At 41.2% G+C, this 23415-nt stretch overlaps 1 protein-coding gene across 1 annotated transcript in view; it reads left to right on the top strand.

Annotated features, from left to right (window-relative positions):
• The window catches only part of LOC110492826 (glutamate receptor ionotropic, NMDA 2C-like), a 100447-nt gene that overhangs the window by 50248 nt on the left and 26784 nt on the right, over window positions 1-23415 (top strand). Inside the window, exons 5-9 of the mRNA XM_036945870.1 lie at window positions 7995-8060; window positions 8213-8401; window positions 10243-10583; window positions 11198-11312; window positions 21639-21850. Coding sequence (XP_036801765.1) covers window positions 7995-8060; window positions 8213-8401; window positions 10243-10583; window positions 11198-11312; window positions 21639-21850 — 923 coding nt within the window. The remainder of the gene's footprint in view (window positions 1-7994; window positions 8061-8212; window positions 8402-10242; window positions 10584-11197; window positions 11313-21638; window positions 21851-23415) is intronic.

The raw sequence follows: 23415 nt of genomic DNA, 5'->3' as shown, positions 1-23415 counted from the left end.
ATACCACCTTGCACACTCTTGCCTGCATCTAGCTTATCTAGTGTGTAATCATTAGTTCAACAGTTGCAAACAAGAGTTTCTATTGGACAAATTCAGGTATTTTTTTATCTGTTTTGTTCCGTTTGCTGCTGTTTAAGAAATGTTTTCAACAGTATCGGCGGAATGATTACACTCCTGATCACGTGTAAACGCAGATCACAGTTTCATAGCAGCCACGTTATTCCTTCTCACATCTACGTTATGCACTCTCCTCCTCTCACCTCTTCCCTTCGTTTGTGGACTTCAATGAACAACACATCAGCTGTATGTGATCAGGCAAAAAAAACTTTCCAAGCCAAACTGCTACACACAGCCTACCTCATTGTCCCCATATTAGCTAAAGTAACTTCCTAGTCAACATAGCTAATAGAACTAACACGTTAGTAAACCCGCTACAATCGTGCAGTAACATCACGGTGTACAGTTAGTAAGCAGTTACATCGGCGGGCCTCGGTGCCAATAAATTAGTAAAACCAAAAGCTTCCCTTGACATGGAAGAGTTCCAGTGTTGTGTTGGATAGTCATAGCCAGCTAGCTAACATAGCATCCCTCTTTTTAAGCAGGGTGTTTCAGTAGGCTAAACTAGCTAGCTGCATATGCTAGCTAAGTAAGTAAAACTGAAAAAAAATTACAATCTCTCTCCTTTATTTCTCTCTTTCTTTTCCTTCTGTTAGGAAGAAATTAATTTGTTCAAAACTGTTAAACTATTTTCTTTCTCTCTCTTTGAGTCAACTACTCACCACATGTTATGCACTGCAGTGCTAGCTAGCTGTAGCTTACACTTTCAGTACTAGATTAATTCTCTGATCCTTTGATTGGGTGGACATCATGTCAGTTCATGCTGCAAGACCTCTGATAGGTTGGAGGACGTTCTCCGGAAGTTGTCATAATTACTGTGTAAGTCTATGGAAGGGGGTGAGAACTAAGTTTTTTATTTAAGTCAATGTACCTAGAGGAGGATGGAAGCTAGCTGTCCTCCGGCTACACCATGATGCTATCCTACAGAGTGCTGTTGAGGCTACTGTAGACCTTCTTTGCAAAATATTGTGTTTTAATCAATTATTTTAATCAATTATTTGGTGACATGTGACATGTGATTATATTTAGTGTAGTTTTATCTAAAAATGACAACCTTTTTAAAGTTTCACAATTTCTATTTTTATGAAATTCACTGAAGAGGTTGGTCTTCCCCTTCCTCCTCTGAGAAGCCTCCACTGATGTTAGTAAAGTCTGGTACATGCATCTCTGCTCCTGTATAATGAACAATACAAAATCATGTATGTAATCACTTAATGTAGATTAAGCTCCTCCCCCCTTTTTATATTCTGCTCTCTAACCCCTCCCTGAAAAGGCTGAAAGAATGTGCTTTCACTAAACATCTGGTGCTGGATGATCCATAGGTCATATTCCTGTTATATGCGTGCGTGCGTCCATCCGTGCGTGCGTGCGGAGAGCATGTGTGTTTTTATTTATGTATGTGTGTGAGCAGCGGGGTGCTTGGGGAATTATATACAGTATGTTTGTATGGGGGAGGAGCGAGCATGTCAACACTTTAACAGAAAACTGTAATTGGACTATTATCAACAGTAAAATACTGTGAAATGTTTATCTGCCGCATACTATAAATTATGGTGCATTGTGGGAAAATGTTGTGGGCAATGAAAGAATGGCTTTATTCCGATTGGTACTGTAATTCCACCGAACAGAATACAGTACCGTACCGTATTTTCTGAGCACCAAAAAAACTTTTGACCACTAGTGGGTGCATGGTGTTGTTGTTTTTGGCTCATTAACAAGTTTTGAGGCATGCCTTGTAAGAGGCTATATTCGTTGCATCCCCGTTAATGAGAATGCTGTACCAAATGAATTCATACTGTTGCGGCCAATGACATTTTTGCCTTGCACTTTTCTTGAATAATTCCACATTTTTTAAAAATAAGTTGGAGAATTTAAAAAGAAATTAAAATAATTACAATACCAATTTTATTTTTACCAATTTAAGTTTATTCTTTAAAGTCAAAACTGTGGGCAGGGGATTATAAAATGACATACGGAATTGTTTTAAGATATTCATACTATGGATCATTTAGCTATTTGATTTTGAATTTTAGGAACTTTTCGGCATAAAATAACATTATATACACTACCGTTCAAGAGTTCGGGGTCACTTAGAAATGTCCATGTTATCCATGAAAACATGCATGAAATGAGTTGCAAAACATTGACAAGGTCAATAATGATAATGCTTTTTAATTGAAATGATAATTGTGTCCTTCAAACTTTGCTTTCGTCAAGGAATCCTCCATTTGCAGCAATTACAGCCTTGCAGACCTTTGGCATTCTAGTTGTCAATTTGTTGAGGTAATCTGAAGAGACTTCACCCCCTGCTTTCTGAAGCACCTCCCACAAATTGGATTGACTTGATGGGCACTTCTTACGTACCATACGGTCAAGCTGCTCCCACAACAGCTCAATAGGTCTGAGATCCGGTGACTGTGCTGGCCACTCCATTATAGACAGAACACTAGCTGACTGCTTCTTCCCTAAATAGTTATTGCATAGTTTGGAGCTGTGCTTTGGGCCATTCTCCTGTTGTAGGAGGAAATTGGCTCCAATTAAGCACCGTCCACAGGGTATGACATGGCATTGCACAATGGAGTGATAGCCTTCCTTCTTCAAGATCCCTTTACCATGTAAAAATCTCCCACTTTACAACCACCAAAGCACCCCCAGACCATTACATTGCCTCCACCATGCTTAACAGATGTACCTGTCAAGCACTCCTCCAGCATCTTTTCATTTTTCTGCATCTGACGAATGTTGTTCTTTGTGATCCGAACACCTCAAACTTAGATTCGGCAGTCCATTAACACTTTTTTCCAATCTTCCTCTTTCCAGTGTCTGTGTTCTTTTTCCCATCTTAATCTTTTCTTTTTATTGGCCAGTCTGAGATGTGGCTTTTTCTTTGCAACTCTGCCTAGAAGGCCAGAATCCCAGAGTCGCATCTTCACTGTTGACGTTGAGACTGGTGTTTTGCGGGTACTATTTAATGAAGCTGCCAGTTGAGGACTTGTTTCTCAAACTAGACTCTCTAATGTAGTTTCAGAAGAAGGTATTAGTTTCTGGTCATTTTGAACCTGTAATCGAACCTGATGCTCCAGACACTCAACTAGTCTAAACAAGGCCAGTTTTGTTGCTTCTTTAATCAGAACAACAGTTTTCATCTGTGCTTATGTGACAGGTTAAAAGAAATACTCATAGCCTGTTATACATTAAAGAGTACTATTAAGTTCATAGTATGTGAGGATCTTAAAACATGTTAGGTTAAAAAGATCATGCATTCAGTATTGGTTGATAGAGATTGATAACATTCATATAATTGTGTTAAAGTTCAAATCCGTCAAGCGTACAAAGGGTACGAATTGTGAGAGGAATGTGTAAACGTTATATTGATTACTTTATTTTGTGGTGCCTAATGGAAGGGTAAAAATGTTAATCTGTGATCTACTAAATGCTCTTAATCTATGAGCCTAAGATCGATTGCTCTGGTCTCCACCCAAGTTCCCGGGGAAATCGAGGTCTTTCCTCATTGCACTAAAAGTTTCATTGAGGAAACAACACCGTATCACTCTCGTGATTATTTCTCCCCTTTTTCAGGGGCGTAACACTCACATAATTGCAAAAGCGTTTTCTAATGATCAATTAGCCTTTTAAAATGATAAACTTGGATTAGGTAACACAACGTGCCATTGGAACACAGGAGTTGCTAATAATGGGCCTCTGTACACCAATGTAGATATTCCATAAAAAATCTGCCGTTTCCAGCTACAATAGTCATTTACAACATTAACAATGTCTACACTGTATTTCTGATCAATTTGATGTTATTTTAATGGACAAAAAATTAGCTTTTCTTTCAAAAACAAGGAAATGTCTTTTGAAAAAACTTTTGAATGGTAGTATATATATATATATATATATATATATATATATATATATATTTGTATATAAAACATTGAATTTGGCCTTTACTATTATAGACCAGAGACATGCCTTGAATACACATACATGACAAAAAAATACATAAGAATCATAAGAAACAAGGTTTTGAAGTGTCTGTCCTACATCAAGGAGGTATAACAAAGCTCCGGAAATATATATATTTTACACATATTTAACACCTTTTTTGGGTAGGCACAAAACCACCTTCATAATTCCATTTCTTTTTAAAATCAGGTACCGGTTACCTTCAGATCAGTCCCTGACATTTGTCAAAACGAGGAACATCATCGTGTTTGTGAGAATCTCCCCTTTCCACTGACGGGTCACATTAGTTTGTAGCCCACATGGTTTGGATGCTACAAACAGAAGTTGGAACATCAACGGTCCCCACATCAGACGAGTCGGGTCGTAGAGCAAAACGGAGACCCCCATCGTGTTCATGAGAGGTTGGTGGTCAAACCATTTGGATGCTACAGATGTTTTCAGGATGTCTCATGGTCTGACAAACACCGCTTTAGCTCTGCCACCTGTCACCGCGGATGAGGAAGTGTGACATGGGCGGATGAGGAAGTGTGACATGGGCGGATGAGGAAGTGCGACATGGGCGGATGCTGTGGATTGAGACGCATCCAATGCAAAAAAACAGATATCTCTAGCTTAACTGACAGATTTAACAGATTTAGATTTTTTTTTTTTTATATTCTGAGATTGATGGACCGGGGGATTTATTGAGTTTACAATTTTAATTTAGAATATAAAGACATGGCATGGACTAAATTATTGGCACCCCTGAGCTGTACTGAGCTGTACTTGGTTGTACAGCCTTTGGCCAAGATAACAAATAGGCTGAAACTGCAGCCCACAATTTGATGGCTGAAATTCATTTTACAGTGCAGCTACTGTAATCCATACTGTTGATTAATACGGTCAATTACTAATCAAATTACAAAAACGTCTAACAGTGTAGTTCGTTATGGAACAATATGAAATGGTTCTTTATAGCACCATACAAGTTTAAATTAGAACCGCATGAGCATAGTTCTTTATAGAACCTTGAAAAAAAAGGTTCCATATAGCACAGAAAAGGGTTTCGCTATGGTTACAAGCCAAAGAACCCTTTTTGGCATTATACAGAAACATGTGTTTTTAGTGTGTATGCTAAAAACAAGGAAATACTAATACAGTTGATAATTTGATGGCAAACGCACCACTGGTGTGCTTCGCCAAATAACTATTTTCAGGTCATCCAACAAATGTAAACGTCTGGAGTTTGCTAAAAGGCATTGGCACTTGGATTGGAACTGGTGCTTTGGTCAGATGCCATGAAAATAAAGCTCTTTGGTCATGCATATCAGTGGTGGGTTTGGAGTCGAAATGAGAATGCATCAGAAGGAAATGACCCCATACCTACTGTAAAATACTGTGGTGGCTCGATGATGTTATTGGACTACTTTGCTTCCACTGGTCCTGGGGCCTTGTTAAGGTCAACGCCATCATTAACTTTACCCAGTACCAGGATATTTTACCCAAACACCTGGTTGCCTCTGTCAGGACGCTGAAACTTGACCGCAAATGGATCTTTCAGCAAGACAATAACACCAAGCACGTCAAAATCCACAAAGAAATTGTTAATTGACCACAAAATTAACCTTATGCAATGGCCATCTTAGTCTCCAGAATTGAAACCCATTGAAAACCTGTGGTTTGAGTTGAAGAGCAGATGAAGGTTATCAAGGATCTGGAAAGATTCTGTATGGATGAATGGTCTCAGATCCCTCCCAATGTGTTCTCCAACTCATAAAACATTTAGGAAAAAGGCTCAGTGCCGTTATCCTGTCAAGGTGAGGTATTGAAAGGTATTGAAAACAGGGGTGTCAATCATTTTCACTCCTACCTTTTTGCAAAAAATGTATAATATTACTTGTTAAACAACATTATTTTTCCTGAGCAATTGTATTAGTATAAAATCATATAATTTCAAACGTTTCTTATTATACAATATAGCTCAGTATCTGAATTGTTTATTTTATACAGTCATTTCTGCTTATCTTTATCAAGGGAGTCAATAATTTCAGACCCCGAAAAAAATGATTATTTATTCATATTATTTTAAGAAACAATTCTGATAATCAACCTGCAATACGGCATGCTGGGAAATATCATGGACATGGTTTTGTGGTTTTGCGCAAAATGGTATTGCAGCTGGATGCTTTGAAATTTTAAGTCGAATCAACATTAATGCTATTTTGAAGTCCATTCAACTCACAGAATAACGCTGATTAAGCAATTGGTTTTAAGCTAAACTTATTTAAAACGTTTTTTTACAGTTCAGAGGAAGTTGACAGAAACAGGGCAGCAGGACAGAGAGAGAGAGAGAGAGAGAGTGTGTGTGTGTGTGTGTGTGTGTGTGTGTGTGTGTGTGTGTGTGTGTGTGTGTGTGTGTGTGTGTGTGTGTGTGTGTGTGTGTGTGTGTGTGTGTGTGTGTGTGTGTGTGTGTGTGTGTGTGTGTGTGTGTGTGTGTAAGAACATACCTGTTGTTATCTTGTAATTCTGCTGTTTTGATAAAGTACTCCTGAAGTCATATGAAGCTGTGTGTGATGACTCATGGGAGCCCCACTTCCCCTTGCACGTTCTTGAATTAAAGGTTATACAGTGTCCTTAAAAAAAGCAGGGATAATTTGACATAACTATATTGCTAGCAGATCTTACAATTTTATTTGTAGCTACAATGAAATAATTTTATTTCCGTTTGTGCATTGATATCTACTCATGCTTACTTTGCGTTTGTCTTGTGTTCTTTGCTATTGGAGTTCCCGCTCGTCAATGTCAACGCTCTATTACGAGTCGCACCCTCAGAAGTGTATGTACTTCCACCCGCGGATGCTGGAGAAGTGTGCACCCCTTCTCCCGACTGGTTCTGTCATTTTGTCAGTTTACTGTTATGTTTAATGAGATCTCTCACATTAAAAAATGTATACCAGTTTGACTGAGAAAGGCCAGTGAATATTATGTGATGGTATGTATGATACAGGGGTGCAACTTCGATTTTAGATGTTTGGCTACATCTTTTTTAATTTTTTTATTTTTCAATCAGATTAACACTCCTAACAGCCTACCCGCCCACTCGGAGACATCCCATGGTCCTAAAGCACACCGTTGCCTCGTTTTGTATCACATTCCAATTATAAAACTGGGGGGGGGTTATTTATTATTAACATTATTATTTACCTTATTATTAATTACCTCATCCTAACCTCACACCTTTATTTATTTTTAAATGCATTTATTTGATCAACTTAACCTCCATTTCTGCACCTTAACTTTGCCTCCGAGCTGCCGGCCTACTGTGTCATTTTCATGGAGTCGTTATGTAGGTTTTATGACAGCTCATAAGACTGATCATTAAAGGTGTAGTAAGTACAGGCCTGTAGCAGTATACAGGAAGCCTGCTGTGATGATGATGTTTAATGCTTTGACATAAATCACAGAGATTAGAATCAGCCCTCACAGCCTGGTGTGTGTGTGTGTGTGTGTGTGTGTGTGTGTGTGTGTGTGTGTGTGTGTGTGTGTGTGTGTGTGTGTGTGTGTGTGTGTGTGTGTGTGTGTGTGTGTGTGTGTTTGTTGTAACAGCAATAGGATGGAACACACGTTATTTACCTCCTCTGGGTGTGGAGTATGTCTACCAGAGAGGTCAAGGAGAAGGAGAGTGTGTGTCTGGGTTTGTGCCTCTGGTGTGCTTGTGTGTGTGTGTGTGTGTGTGTGTGTCTGGGTTTGTGCCTCTGGTGTGCTTGTGTGTGTGTGTGTGTGTGTGTGTGTGTGTGTGTGTGTGTGTGTGTGTGTGTGTGTGTGTGTGTGTGTGTGAGAGTGTGAGTGTGCTCACATGAATAATGCACAGTATCATTGGCAACCTATTCTCTCTCGTGTTCACGCCTCCCCCCCCCGTCCCATTCCAGGCTGAGGGTTCCACGTTCCTCCAGATGGGTGCATCACTGGAACAGCAGATTGTCTGCATGTTCAAGGTACAGGAATAGAATATTACATCTAAATGTAATGTTCAATTAGAGAACCCCCTTCTGCCAATCAGAATCGTATATTCATCAAAGCTGTGGACTAAAATGTAATGTAGATATATCATTTTATATTTATATGTAACATAATGTCTATATTGTAGTTGATGGAGGAGTATGACTGGGGAGACTTTGTAGTCATCACAAGCATGTTGCCGGGATACGAGACATTTGTGGACTACGTCCGCTCCTACACGGACACGTCCTACTTCCTGTGGAGGCTGCAGGATATCCTGTCTCTGGAGATGTCTATCGGGACCAGCGATGTCCGCGCCAAACGCATGTTACAGCAGGTAGGAGAAAGAAATGTCCAACACACACACAGGGAGGGAGACAGAGAGAGAGAGAGAGAGGGGGGGGGACAGATAGAGAGAGAGAGAGGGGGGGGGGGGAGAGAGAGAGAGAGAGAGAGAGAGAGAGAGAGAGAGTCAGTCAGTCAGTCAGTCAGTCAGTGAGTGAGTGAGTGAGTGAGTGAGTGAGTGAGTGAGTGAGTGAGTGAGTGTTACAATTAACCTAGGGATAGGGCCAGTAGTGGTGTGTCGGTAAAATCACTGGAGAAGCCAAGCCAGGAAAAAAACACATTACAACCTGTTTTGTGTTTGCTCTATAACCTGTTAGTTCATATGCCTTGCTACTGTGATATATAGGCCTAAGGCCGAGATAATAAGAAGACACAGTGGCAGAATAAATTCAACCACACCTTTGTGTCATCACAAAACCGAAGATTAACCTCTGTAAGGTGAAGACCACAAAGGATAGTCAAGCAAGTTAAGGCTTCCGACATTTTCGGACTACTTAACAACCATTGATTTAGAACCACAGAGAGATATTCAAAGTCGCAAAGAAAACAAGAGCTGCCTCCACTATTCCAGCACCATTTCAACTTCAACATCATCAAATCCCCTCTGCTCAGTCTAATACATTGAGAACTAAAAGATACAAAAAATGATTTTGTCTAAACAACGTAAGCTAAATATGATGTGGCTGTCCATGGTACTGATTTCTCGTGTGTGTGTGTGTGTGTGTGTGTGTGTGTGTGTGTGTGTGTGTGTGTGTGTGTGTGTGTGTGTGTGTGTGTGTGTGTGTGTGTGCATGCGTGTGTGTGTGCATGCGTGTGTGTGTGCATGCGTGTGTGCAAGTCGAAAAAACATGTTGACTCACCTTGCTTGTAGAGATACCATCCTCCTCTCTTTCATGTTGCCAAAACATTCTTTGAGTCTGTCATACAGTACACACTTTTAGTTGTTGTTGTCCTAGACTACCTGGCTAACATGCCTGCTCGCTAGTCTAACTTCCATTCATGGGCAACATTAGCTAGTTAACATTAGCCTTCTACATCTAGCTACATATTGAACTTCCATCCTCTCAATATATGCAATATATACAATATATAAATTAATGATTGGACTAGAATCGCTGTTATAATTGTTGGCCAGTACGAAGATAATAAGTAAAACCAGTCCAAGTCCAAATCCCTATCTCTATCCATGGCTAATTTAGGAAAGGGCCAATTTTATCCAGCTAGCTAAGCCACATAAGGACAACAACACAATGAGATGTAACAATTAAAAATGTTTCTGTCAATGACATTTGGCTTTTGATGTGATGCGATTGGTGTGAAGACTGGCTTCCCTAGACACTTTTTTTGGAAGGTCAGGACCATTCACAGTTGAGCTCACTAAGTGAAGCTTAACACTGATTGGCTATAACTTCATATTGTTTCATGAAGGGAGGCCAAATGCTCGCTGGCTTCCCTTGCATTCAATGCTACCGGTGGCAACATTGTCATACTATTTTTTGACCAGACAGCATCAGATAGATGGGCTACACATACAGAGAGAGAGGGGAGCTGTTTCTCTCACTTGGATGCTTTTTCTGGTGAGATATATTCAGCCTCTTGCGAATTGAAGGACAATTATGAAACACAGAGAGACGAAAGATAAATGATTGAATATATGTTTTTTCTTATTTTTCTTTGTTCATTTTTTTAGGGAAGCCTGGCTTCCCTTGACATGAATAGACTGCACTCGATAGGGCAAGGGTTAAGGGTTGTGATATAACTGTTCCACAGGCTTAGATGTCAGAGGTTAATATTAGATACTGGCTACACTCCAATATCTGTCTCTTCCTCTAGATTGACTCCCAGGTACTCGTAGCCTACTGCTCCCATGAAGAGGCCCAGTACCTGTTCCAGGTAGCAGGGGAGGTGGGTCTATTGGGGCCTGGCTACATCTGGATCCTCCCCTCCCTCGCGTTGGGCAACACAGAGAGCCCTTCACCTAGCAGCTTCCCCATAGGAGTGATTGGCGTCATCACCGACCAATGGAGGAAGAGCCTGAGGCAGCGGGTCAGAGAGGGAGTGGCCATAGTGGCCAAAGGGGCGGAGAGTTTCAAGAGGCATCAGGGGTTCGTTCCCGAGGGACACAGCGACTGCAACACACCAGTTACACACATTAACAACAACACACTGTTCAGGTGAGTGTGAGGTCACACCCCGTTGCTCTGTGTTTGAGTGTCTGTGTTTGTCGTAGCAGTAGACATACTGAACGTGTGTGTGTGTTTGTCGTAGCAGTAGACATACTGAATGTGTGTGTGTGTGTGTGTGTTTGTCGTAGCAGTATACATACTGAACGTGTGTGTGTGTGTTTGTCGTAGCAGTAGACATACTGAATGTGTGTGTGTGTGTGTGTGTTTGTCATAGCAGTAGACATACTGAATGTGTGTGTGTGTGTGTTTGTCGTAGCAGTAGCCATACTGAACGTGTGTTTGTGTGTGTGTTTGTGTGTGTGTTTGTGTGTGTGTTTGTGTGTGTGTTTGTGTGTGTGTGTGTGTGTTTGTCGTAGCAGTAGACATACTGAATGTGTGTGTGTTTGTCGTAGCAGTATACATACTGAACGTGTGTGTGTGTGTTTGTCGTAGCAGTAGACATACTGAATGTGTGTGTGTGTGTGTGTGTTTGTCATAGCAGTAGACATACTGAATGTGTGTGTGTGTGTGTTTGTCGTAGCAGTAGCCATACTGAACGTGTGTTTGTGTGTGTGTTTGTGTGTGTGTTTGTGTGTGTGTGTGTGTGTTTGTGTGTGTTCTAGACACATGCTGAACGTGACATGGGAGCGTAAGGACCTGTCGTTTAATAGTGATGGTTACCTGACAAACCCTTCCATGGTCATCATCGCTTTGAACAGAGACAGACAGTGGGACAAGGTACTGAATGAGTGTGTGTGTTTGTGCGTGTGGACCATGAAACAACCAACCCAGCACTGCCATATTTATGCCCTGCCTCAAAATAACTTGCATACATGAATGTAATCAATACACTGTTTCATCTGGTTAATTACAAACTACCAGTGTTGCTGATGATGTGGTGTACTGTTCTCTCCCATGGCGGTGTCCCGCCCTTCTCCCAAGGGTACGCACACGCACACACACACCTGTCTCCCAAGGGTATGCACACGCGCACACACACCTGTCTCCCAAGGGTAGCCAGAGAGGGTGTAGGTCTACAAAGAGTAATCTCACTGCTACTGTTGAACTCATTTATTCCTGCCCTGCTACAGCAAGACTACTTTATCACGGTCACTGGCTGGCAGGTGTGTTTGTGTGCATGTGTTTCGTGACTGTGCAGACCGAACTCCGGAGTTCCCACAGTCATTCACCGCCCCCTGTCATCTAGCTCATTCGTCAGTGAGAACGTGGCAGTGGGCACTTGTACACTGAGTGGACAAAACAATAAGAACACCTGCTCTTTACATGACAGACTGACCAGGTGACTCCAGGTGAAAGCTATGATCCCTCATTGATGTCACTTGTTAAATCCACGTCAATCAGTGTAGAAGAAGGGGAGGAGACATGTTAAAGAATGATTTTTAAGCCTTGAGACAATTGAGACATGGATTGTGTATGTATGCCATTCAGATGGTGAATGTCCAAGACAAAATATTTAAGTGCATTTGAATGAGGTATTGTAGTAGGTGCCGCTGCTGGGTTTTTTACTCTCAACAGTTTCCTGTGTGTATCAAGAATGGTCCACCATCCAAAGGACATCCTGCCAACTTGACACAACTGTGGGAAGTATTGGAGTCAACATGGGCCAGCATCTCTGTGGAACGCTTTCGACACCTTGTAGAGTCCATTTCCGACGAATTGAGGCTGTTCTGAGGTGGGGGTGTGGAGGGGTGCAACTCAATATTAAGGTGTTCCTAATGTTTGGTTTACTCAGTGTATATGTGTTTGTGGTGTGACATGTCCATTTCATACCCTCTCTTTTTGACACACTGACAGCACTACACGCTAATGTTTTTACTAAGTCAGGGGAACCATCATCCTATCTAATATTTTACTAAGTCAGGGGAACCATCATCCTATCTAATATTTTACTAAGTCAGGGGGACCATCATCCTATCTAATATTTTACTAAGTCAGGGGGAACCATCATCCTATTTTCCCTCTCTTCTTTCCTATTTTCTTCCCGTGGGGGAAGGGAAGATAGAGCGAGTATAAAGGGAGGGGCAGGGAAGATAGAGAGTATAAAGGGAGGGGCAGGGAAGATAGAGAAAGTTTAAAGGGGGGGTAAGGATAAGAGTTGTAAAAGTGATCGATTTTTAAAAAACTGCCTGAGAAAGGTTCATAACAGTTAAAACAGCATTGAGATTCATAGAGTCAGACACAATAGTGTGGGTTATTTACACTCTACTGGGTCCTTCAATAGTGTTGTAGCTATTTGTACTTCACTATATGCCTAGTAAATTCCTTGTGTTACATTCAGCCAGTCCACCTGTGATTCCCAGTTGTATCAATAATGGTCCACCACCAAAAGGAGATCCAGCCAACTTGACACAACTGTGGGAAGCGTTGGAGCCAACATGGGGCCAGCATCCCTGTGTTACATTCAGCCAGGTCCCTTGTGATTCGAAATCAGTATTCGACAACCATCCTTGTCTGAGGAGATTGAGAGATGAGATGGAAACCGGCCATTAGGGGCAACAATAAGCGCCGTTACCTTCAAGTTGGTTTCGGTTTTGCTAGGGCATTGGAGAATGGCGGATGGGCGTAAGCATCTGTCTCTGGTCCCAAAGGTTGCATGTTTGAAATCTTAAGGTTAGGTATTAATTCTGAATGGTTAAGGTAAGGGTTAAGTTTTGGGCTAGGCGTAAAACAAAAATGAATAAAAATAACGTTCTATCGCTGGATTTGAATGTGTAACCTTTGGGACCAGAGGCAGATCCTTCTGAAGTTACGATCATCTGCCTCTGGTGTTTGAATCCAGTGATCAAAAGTTGATTTTGAGATTTTTGTTTTAAGCCTATCCCAAACTCTTAACCCTGTCCTTAAACATTTGGAGTTAATGCCTGAACTTAACCGTAAATACTTTGAAATTTGGAACAATTTCAAAATGTTGAATTTGAGAAACATGGATGAACGTGTAATTCTGACGTGAGACTGTGAGATCTAGTTGGTTACATTAACACTGAAACTGTGGACCTGGATAGACATTAAACTGTGTTGAATTAACATTCAAGCTTTATTGGCATATTTCCCAGAATGCCTTGCCTTTCAAGTGAATTGTAGAGTTACCACCCATGACTGAATTTATTATTGACAGATAGATTATTGTTGCATACATCCATTTTCTCCCCTGGGGACTTCAGTAAGGAAGTTCCTAAATGAATGTGTCATCATTGCTTAAGTAGTAATCCTTGAGAAACTGGTGTTTGGAGGAAATACTGGAGTGGGTGTTCTTAGGCCCGAGACAGGGTTGAGGACTGGCAAACTCTGTCAATAAAGCCTCCGAACACTGGCTTCTTGGGCATTACCACTGTTATTTTGATTAATTTATTCATATTATTTCATACCACCACAATATAAACTATTGGCCTATTTATTGCCTTACCTCCTTACTTCATTTGCACACACTGTAGACAGATTTTTCTATTGTGTTATTGATTGTACATTTGTAACTCTGTGTTGTTGTTTTTGTCGCACTGCTATGCTTTATTTTGGCCAGGTCGCAGTTGTAAATGAGAACTTGTTCTCAACTAGCCTACCTGGTTAAATAAAGGTGGGACATTTGTTTTGTTCTAATCTGGGGTTGCCAGTTGACCAAACAGATCTATCAGTTTGGTTGCCATAGACACAACCCAGTCGTTCAGTCTTTTTGTTCTGTATCTGTGGACGAGACCCAGTTGTTGGTTCAAAATGTTCCATTGCCATACTGGCTGGCCATGTTCTTATCCCTTGCTTGCTAGCTAACCAACTATGGCTAACTTACAGTCAAGTCAAACAGTGCAGCCTGAATAACAGCAAAGTAGCTGCATTTGCATTTGTTTAAGCAGTTTTTTAGCTAAATTTATTTAGATACATCCGTAACAATTAGCTAACGAGGCACAATTTTGCATGGCTTAATGTGCTCTCTCCTCAAGACACTGTTGTTCAGAGGAGCTAGCCAACAATACAGCTAACACAATAATCACTTCTAACTGAAGCTGGAAAAACAGCAAACTAGCGGCACATCATTTAATTTGACCTGTTTTCTATTGATAGTTCTTTGTATGTATATAACAAATTATGCTGAAAAAAATTTATAAAAATTATGCATGATTTCAACTGGCTGAGAAAAGATGCCTGCCTCTCTGTCAGGTCCTGACCCCGACACAATCATTACTATGGGACATCTGGTGATCGAATTTGAATATTGAAACAATGTTGCAATTTTCAGAGAGACAGACAGCAAAGTTTATACAAATCTCCTCTGTTGAAAACGAAATGTTAGTCTAAAAGAAATGTGAGATGAAGTCTAGATGCTTTTTATAGGGTATATCAAGTTGCCTCGCTGGAATGATGAGACAGTGGATTGCTCAGTCAGATGGAACAGAGTAAATAGGCATTTTAACGTCATAGATTTAGCCGGTGGTAACTTGTAGAATAGATACCGTCTGGGCATGCGGTTTTAACCAATCAGCATTCAGGAATAAACCCCCGTTGTGTAAAATATAAACATTTAATACAATATGTATTTCATAATGCCTTATTTTGAGGCCTTACACCAACAAATACAGTGCCTTGCGAAAGTATTCGGCCCCCTTGAACTTTGCGACCTTTTGCCACATTTCAGGCTTCAAACATAAAGATATGAAACTGTATTTTTTTGTGAAGAATCAACAACAAGTGGGACACAATCATGAAGTGGAACGACATTTATTGGATATTTCAAACTTTTTTAACAAATCAAAAACTGAAAAATTGGGCGTGCAAAATTATTCAGCCCCTTTACTTTCAGTGCAGCAAACTCTCTCCAGAAGTTCAGTGAGGATCTCTGAATGATCCAATGTTGACCTAAATGACTAATGATGATAAATACAATCCACCTGTGTGTAATCAAGTCTCTGTATAAATGCACCTGCACTGTGATAGTCTCAGAGGTCCGTTAAAAGCGCAGAGAGCATCATGAAGAACAAGGAACACACCAGGCAGGTCCGAGATACTGTTGTGAAGAAGTTTAAAGCCGGATTTGGATACAAAAAGATTTCCCAAGCTTTAAACATCCCAAGGAGCACTGTGCAAGCGATAATATTGAAATGGAAGGAGTATCAGACAACTGCAAATCTACCAAGACCTGGCCGTCCCTCTAAACTTTCAGCTCATACAAGGAGAAGACTGATCAGAGATGCAGCCAAGAGGCCCATGATCACTCTGGATGAACTGCAGAGATCTACAGCTGAGGTGGGAGACTCTGTCCATAGGACAACAGTCAGTCGTATATTGCACAAATCTGGCCTTTATGGAAGAGTGGCAAGAAGAAAGACATTTCTTAAAGATATCCATAAAAAGTGTCGTTTAAAGTTTGCCACAAGCCACCAGGGAGACACACCAAACATGTGGAAGAAGGTGCTCTGGTCAGATGAAACCAAAATTGAACTTTTTGGCAACAATGCAAAACATTATGTTTGGCGTAAAAGCAACACACCATCCCCACTGTCAAACATGGTGGTGGCAGCATCATGGTTGGGCCTGCTTTTCTTCAGCAGGGACAAGGAAGATGGATGGAGCCAAATACAGGACCATTCTGGAAGAAAACCTGATGGAGTCTGCAAAAGACCTGAGACTGGGACGGAGATTTGTCTTCCAACAAGACAATGATCCAAAACATAAAGCAAAATCTACAATGGAATGGTTCAAAAATAAACATATCCAGGTGTTAGAATGGCCAAGTCAAAGTCCAGACCTGAATCCAATCGAGAATCTGTAGAAAGAACTGAAAACTGCTGTTCACAAATGCTTTCCATCCAACCTCACTGAGCTCGAGCTGTTTTGCAAGGAGGAATGGGAAAAAATTTCACTATCTCGTTGTGCAAAACTGATAGAGACATACCCCAAGCGACTTACAGCTGTAATCGCAGCAAAAGGTGGCGCTACAAAGTATTAACTTAAGGGGGCTGAATAATTTTGTACGCCCAATTTTTCAGTTTTTGATTTGTTAAAAAAGTTTGAAATATCCAAAAAATGTCGTTCCACTTCATGATTGTGTCCCACTTGTTGTTGATTCTTCACAAAAAATACAGTTTTATATCTTTATGTTTGAAGCCTGAAATGTGGCAAAAGGTCGCAAAGTTCAAGGGGGCCGAATACTTTCGCAAGGCACTGTATGTGTTGTTTCAATGACCCAACTACTGGGTTGCAGGCATTGGGTCAGTTCTTTATTTATATATTTTTAAAAAAGCAAGTTTGGTTTGTTGCTTGGCTTAGTAGGGGCATGGCTTTCAGGGAGTTTTTTTTTGACCACCCATGAGAGTAAATGTCATGCCTGTTCATCTGTTCTGTTGAATTGTAATCACGTCATGGTCAAACACTGCCATTTTTGTAGAATTCATGAAGCTTACAGAAATGTATGAATTTCTTAGAAACCTATGCAAATTTCACTGTGATTTCCCCAATAAGATAGTAACTAGGGCTGTTGGTCATGAGTCAGGAAGGCAGTCAAATTCCATGTGACTGTTTAGTCATGTTAATTAGGCTTCTCCAAACTATGATGCTGCTGATGGTCATTAGCAGCCTACCAAACTTGCTAATTGCCTGGTACTCAGCACTCTATTGTCCCTCCAATCCCTCTGACATCAATGCAAATGTATTTGAAAATCTAATCAAACACTTAATGAGAGCCCATGAGCTCATGTTGTGCAACATTTATATAGGCTATGCAGTTGAGGGAGAAACAGTGATGGCCGCTAATAGAAAGAGGAGGATCCCATCAGCTTTCTATAGAATAGGCCTATGAAATGTATTGCTCAACTTTCCTAATATTAAGCACATTGCTTATATTTAATAAGGTTTGTAATCACAACTAAAGCAGCCAAATAACTTCTTAATTAAGCACATTAATCAGCTTTACAAGTATAGAGAGTGTAGAGTGTAGAGACTAACTGGCATATACAGTTGAAGTCGGAAGTTTACATACACCTTAGCCAAATCCATTTAAAATCAGTTTTTCACAATTCCTGTTTTTCACAATCCCTGACACTAATCAAAGTAAAAATTCCCTTAGGTCAGTTTATTTTAAGAATGTAAAATGTCAGAACAATAGTAGAGAGAAGGATTTAATTCAGCTTTGATTTATTTCATCACATTCCCAGTGGGTCAGAAGTTTACATACACTCAATTAGTATTTGGTAGCATTGCCTTTAAAATTGTTTAACTTGGGTCAAACGTTTCGTGTAGCCTTCCACAAGCTTCCCACAATAAGTTGGGTGAATTTTGGCCCATTCCTCTTGGCAGAGCTGGTGTAACTGAGTCAGGATTGTTGGCCTCCTTGCTCGCACACACTTTTTCAGTTCTGCCCACACATTTTCTATAGGATTGAGGTCAGGGCTTTGTGGCCATTCCAATACCTTGACTTTGTTGTCCTTAAGCCATTTTGCCACAGCTTTGGGAGTATGCTTGGGGTCATTGTCCATTTGGAAGACCGATTTGCAACCAATCTTTAACTTCCTGACTGATGTCTTGAGATGTTGCTTCAATACATCCACAAAATGTTCCTGCATCATGATGCCATCATCTTTGTGAAGTGCACCCGTCCCTCCTGCATCAAAGCAACCCCGCAACATGATGCTGCCACCCCTGTGCTTCACAGTTGGGATGGTGTTCTTCGTCTTGTAAACTTCCCCCTTTTTCCTCTAAACGTAACGATGGTCATTATGGGCTAAACAGTCCTATTTGTGTTTCATCAGACAAGAGGACATTTCTCCAAAAAGTACGATCTTTGTCCCCATGTGCAGATGCAAACCATAGTCTTGCTTTTTTATGGTGGTTTTGAAACAGTGGTTTCTTCCTTGCTGAGCGGCGTTTCAGGTTATGTCGATATAGGAATCGTTTTACTGTGGATATAGATACTTTTGTACCTGTTTCCTCCAGCATCTTCACAAGGTCCTTTGCTGTTGTTCTGGGATTTATTTGCACTTTTTGCACCAAAGTACATTCATCTCTAGGAGACAGAACGTGTCTCCTTCCTGAGCGGTATGACGGCTGCGTGGTCCCATGGTGTTTACACTTGCGTACTATTGTTTGTACAGATGAATATGGATCCTTCAGGCGTTTGGAAATTGCTCCCAAGGATGAACCAGACTTGTGGTCTACAATTTTGTGGAGGTCTTGGCTGATTTCTTTAGATTTTCCCATGATGTCAAGCAAAGAGGCACTGAGTTTGAAGGTAGGCCTTGAAATACATCCACAGGTATACCTCAAATTGACTCAAATTATGTCAATTAGCCTATCAGAAGCGTCTAAAGCCATGACAACATTTTCTGGAATTTTCCAAGCTGTTTAAAGGCACAGTCAATTTAGTGTGTGTAAACTTCTGACCCACTGGAATTGTGATACAGTGAATTATGAGTGAAATAATCTGTCCGTAAACAATTGTTGGAAAAATGACTTGTGTCATGCACAAAGTAGATGTACTAACCAACTTGCCAAACTATAGTTTGTTTAACAAGAAATTTGTGGAGTGGTTGAAAAACAGGTTTTAATGACTCCAACCTAAGTTTAAGTAAACTTCCGACTTCAACTGTATAAGCAGCTTAAGTTTCAAATTGGGGTAAGATAATTCTCACCATAAGAATGCACTTTTACAACATATGGAAGTTGTGTTATCTGCTAATGGAACATTCACGTTTATAGCCTACTACCATGTGCACATTGTTATGCTTATAATGTGAAGAAATAGCCTAACAGTTTATCAAACATTTTAAGCAAAACATTCTGATCTGTTGTGTCATCCACATTTCATAAACGTTTATGTCATGCTAGTGGTTGTATTCATTTGGGATCTCTCACATCCCACAACTGTCCCAGATTATGTTTGGAATATGTATTTCTCATACAGAATAGAATAGGTTCGACTTTTGTACTATGGGGGATAGTATATTTAAATAGGCTATTGCTTTTCGTATGTCCTACTCATCTTGTTGTCTGACGAAAAGTAAAAGTGGACAATTCTTCCAATATGCGCCTCGGAATTGGATAAAGACGCGCGCAGTTGCGTCCCTGATGTGTCTTCATTTGTAGCCTGTGAGAAAGATCACGTGACTGAGAGCCATGAGAGCGAGAGGCGCTTCCGATTGCGCAGCACACTCCGGGAGAAGGGCACAACGCAGCGCTCCGGGCCGCAAAAGGCATGGATTTTTTTTAGTGTGCATTACCACATTACCACCACAAAGGGGATGCCACCGTGAAATTCGAGGCATTATAAAGTGCTTGTCAAATTGTGAATGAGAGACTATTGGAGTGTGTGCAGCCTGCGCAAAAAAACAAAGCAGAGCTCATGCCTTTCAAGCAACTTTTTTTCAAATCATCATTAGTCTTTCATCATGCAGCCTTACAATCTATTAAAAATCAAAACATAAGGCCCAACGTTTGTAGAACAACTAAAGTTGCATTAATAACTCTGTCACTATAGGAGTTTCTTTGTTAACAGCTCAACACAGAATAGCAACATGTGCAAACCCTCAAATTATTTGCAGCCAATATTTATATTTTATTCAGCTTTGTTTAATTGTATTGTTCAATACTATAAAATAATGCCACGGAATTCTAAGCAAATCTTGTCTGCTAAATGAACTAGTGTAGCCCACAGCCATTTGGCATAGCCAGATCAGGGCCAACATAAGGACAACTCAGAGTAAGCTATTCTGTTCTTCTGAAATAGACTATATTTTCTTCATGTCATGCTTCCTTAGACCTGTCTAAAATAAATAATGGATGTATTGTAAAGGTGTAGGCTATATCATATGGATATATTAGTTTTTAAAAAGGAAGCCAGGAGAGGCTATGTTTGGAAGCCATGAGAAGCTAAATGTGTTTATGTTAATTAACTTTGTGACCGCCACAGCCCTAATAGTAACCACTTTGTTGCAATATGTAAAAAAATGAAGTTACATTTTTTTTATTAGAATATGTAATGTGCGATAACAGTCTTGGCGAGCAGGCGATATCCTTGTCCCATCGCGCACTAGCGACTCCTGTGGCGGGCGCAGTGCACGCTGACCAGGTCGCCAGGTGCATGGTGTTTCCTCCGACATATTGGTGCGGCTGGCTTCCGGGTTGGATGCGTGCTGTGTTAAGAAGCAGTGCGGCTTGGTTGGGTTGTGTTTCGGAGGATGCATGGCTTTTGACCTTCGTCTCTCCCGAGCCTGTACGGGAGTTGTAGCGATGAGACAAGATAGTAACTACTAACAATTGGATACCACAAAATTGGGGAGAATAAGGGGGTTAAAATATATATATATATATAATAAAAAAAATAAGGCCTTATGAAATATATATTGTGTTGTGTTAAATTATAAGACCTACAAAATAACATATTCGCTCAGGATCTCACTTGGTAATGTCCCAAGGACAAACAAGTGATTAATGCAACACTGATGTCTCTGTCACTAACAAATACTGTCCTGGGTGGTAACTCTACAATTAGCTCGAAAAGGCATTCTGGGAAATAAGGTTTTACACTAAGTGGTGTGTTAATTTAACACTTTCCAGTGTTTATACAAGTCCACACTTTCAATGTTCATTTAACACTTTCTAGTGCTATACAGGTCCACACCTTCAGTGTTCATCTAACATTCTCAGTTTTGATTTGACCCTGGAGAATTTGCTGTGTACAAATCAGCAGAGCTATGACTGGGGGGATGGAGTGGGGAGCTCCAGGGCCGGATGCTGGGTGACAAATGGAGCCCCAATAGGGTTAAGCGAGGGCAGGTTCTTAACGGGGGATCATTGTATCCTCTGGAGCTCGGCTCTGGGTCACAATCCTGGATCAGCCTGTCTCAGATCTACAGCACTGAGTTCTTCCTCCTACTCTTTCTGTCCCTCTCTCTTCCTACTCTCTCCCTCTATCTCTCTAACTCTGCCATCTCTCTCTCTCTCTTTCTCTCTCTCTCTCTCTCTCTCTCTCTCTCTCTCTCAACATCTACCTCAACCTCTCTATCTCTCTCAACCTCTCTCTCTCTCTCGCTACCCCCCCCCCCCCCCCCCCACTCCACCCAGGTGGGGACATTAGAGCGGGGTATCCTCCAGGTGCGTTATCCGGTGTGGCCTCGATATGGTAGTTTCCTCGAGCCGGTATCAGATGATCGCCACCTGACGGTAGCCACTTTGGAGGAGAGGCCCTTCGTCATCGTAGAGAACGTGGACCCCGACACGGGAACCTGTGTACGCAACACCGTGCCCTGCCGACGCCAGTCCAACCGCACCGAGAGGTATGCATGCACTCACTCACTCACACACAAAACAACATGCAAATTGCAGATTTATGCTCACACCACAGCCTGCACATATCTGGTAAGCACATACTGGATGGTACATTTTGAGATCAGGACGTTTTTATAGGAGACAACCACAAGACAACCACAGTACAACCACAAGACAACCACAGTACAACCACAAGACAACCACAGTACAACCACAAGACAACCACAGTACAACCACAAGACAACCACAGTACAACCACAAGACAACCACAAGACAACCACAGTACAACCACAAGACAACCACAGTACAACCACAAGACAACCACAAGACAACCACAGTACAACCACAAGACAACCACAAGACAACCATAATACAACCATGACATCTTTTACACACCTGTAATATACCTGCTGTACGTCCCTTTGACATTCCCGTGAGTCACACATCAATGATGGATCCACTGTGTGTGTGTTTGTGTGTGCAAGACTTGAATCCCTTCACGACATAACACCGCTGGCATATTAATGGAAGTGTGTTTGTGTGCGTGCGTGTGCATGTGTTTGTGTGTCAGTGTGGCATATTAATGGTGGAAAGATGTGTGGGGAGAGTGGTTGAGTGCGATGGCACATTGATTGGCCGTAAAGAAGATTTATCTGCCAACGCTGGCACATCTATCATGGTAGGATAGAAACAACACAACCCTCTCTCTCTCTTTCCCTCCTCTCTCTGTCTCTCTCTCTTTCCCTCCTCTCTCTCTCTCTCTCTCTCTTTCCCTCCTCTCTCTGTTTCTCTCTCTCTTTCCCTCTTCTCTCTCTCTCTCTCTGTCTCTCTCTCTCTCTGTCTCTCTCTCCCTCCCCACCCTGTTTGGGTTGCAATCAACACTCCCGGGCTACTAGGGAAAAACAGAGAGAGAGAGAGCGTGAGCGAGAGAGAGAAAGAGAGAGAGAGAAAGAGAGCGTGAGCAAGATAAGGAGAAAGGAGAGTTAATGAATGCAAAGTAGAGGTTAACCAGTTAATCATACTGTATGTTGGTGACACAGCTATTCTCCGTAGCAGATGTTTGGTGTAATTGCAAGGTTTTTAAAACATTAAAACTCCTCTTTTTTTTGGGACAGTGGCTGGTCTCATTGGCAAGATAACTGAAGTCCATTAAGTGAGGGTAGGATAAGGCACAGTTATAAGGCACTATCAGTACTGACTATGGGTTAGCAGTTAGAGTGCTGCTGTGTGATTCTACATACTGTTTCATGCTTTGTCTGGGTGGAATCCTAACTTATCTATGTGTGGACATCTTACTGTAATGTAGTGGCTACCTGGATGCACAGAGTTAATGAGAGTTGTATTGTATTGGCAGTAAGTTCAAGTGCAGCACTGCAGGCATAGTTAGGGCCAGTATAGGCATTAGTGGGTACACCACTGGCAAACTCCTCACTGAAACATTCATTCTCAAGATTCCTTCCCCATTATTTTCTCTTCCTCCCTCGCAACTCTAGATTTCTCTCTTCCTTCCTCTGGGCACATCGTTTTATACTCCTGTTGTTTCAGGGAAGAATGGAGACATCGCTAACCGTCG

Source organism: Oncorhynchus mykiss, chromosome 16, assembly GCF_013265735.2.
Source record: "Oncorhynchus mykiss isolate Arlee chromosome 16, USDA_OmykA_1.1, whole genome shotgun sequence".
Classification (NCBI taxonomy): Eukaryota; Metazoa; Chordata; class Actinopteri; order Salmoniformes; family Salmonidae; genus Oncorhynchus; species Oncorhynchus mykiss.
This window is presented reverse-complemented; position numbering and strand designations above follow the sequence as displayed.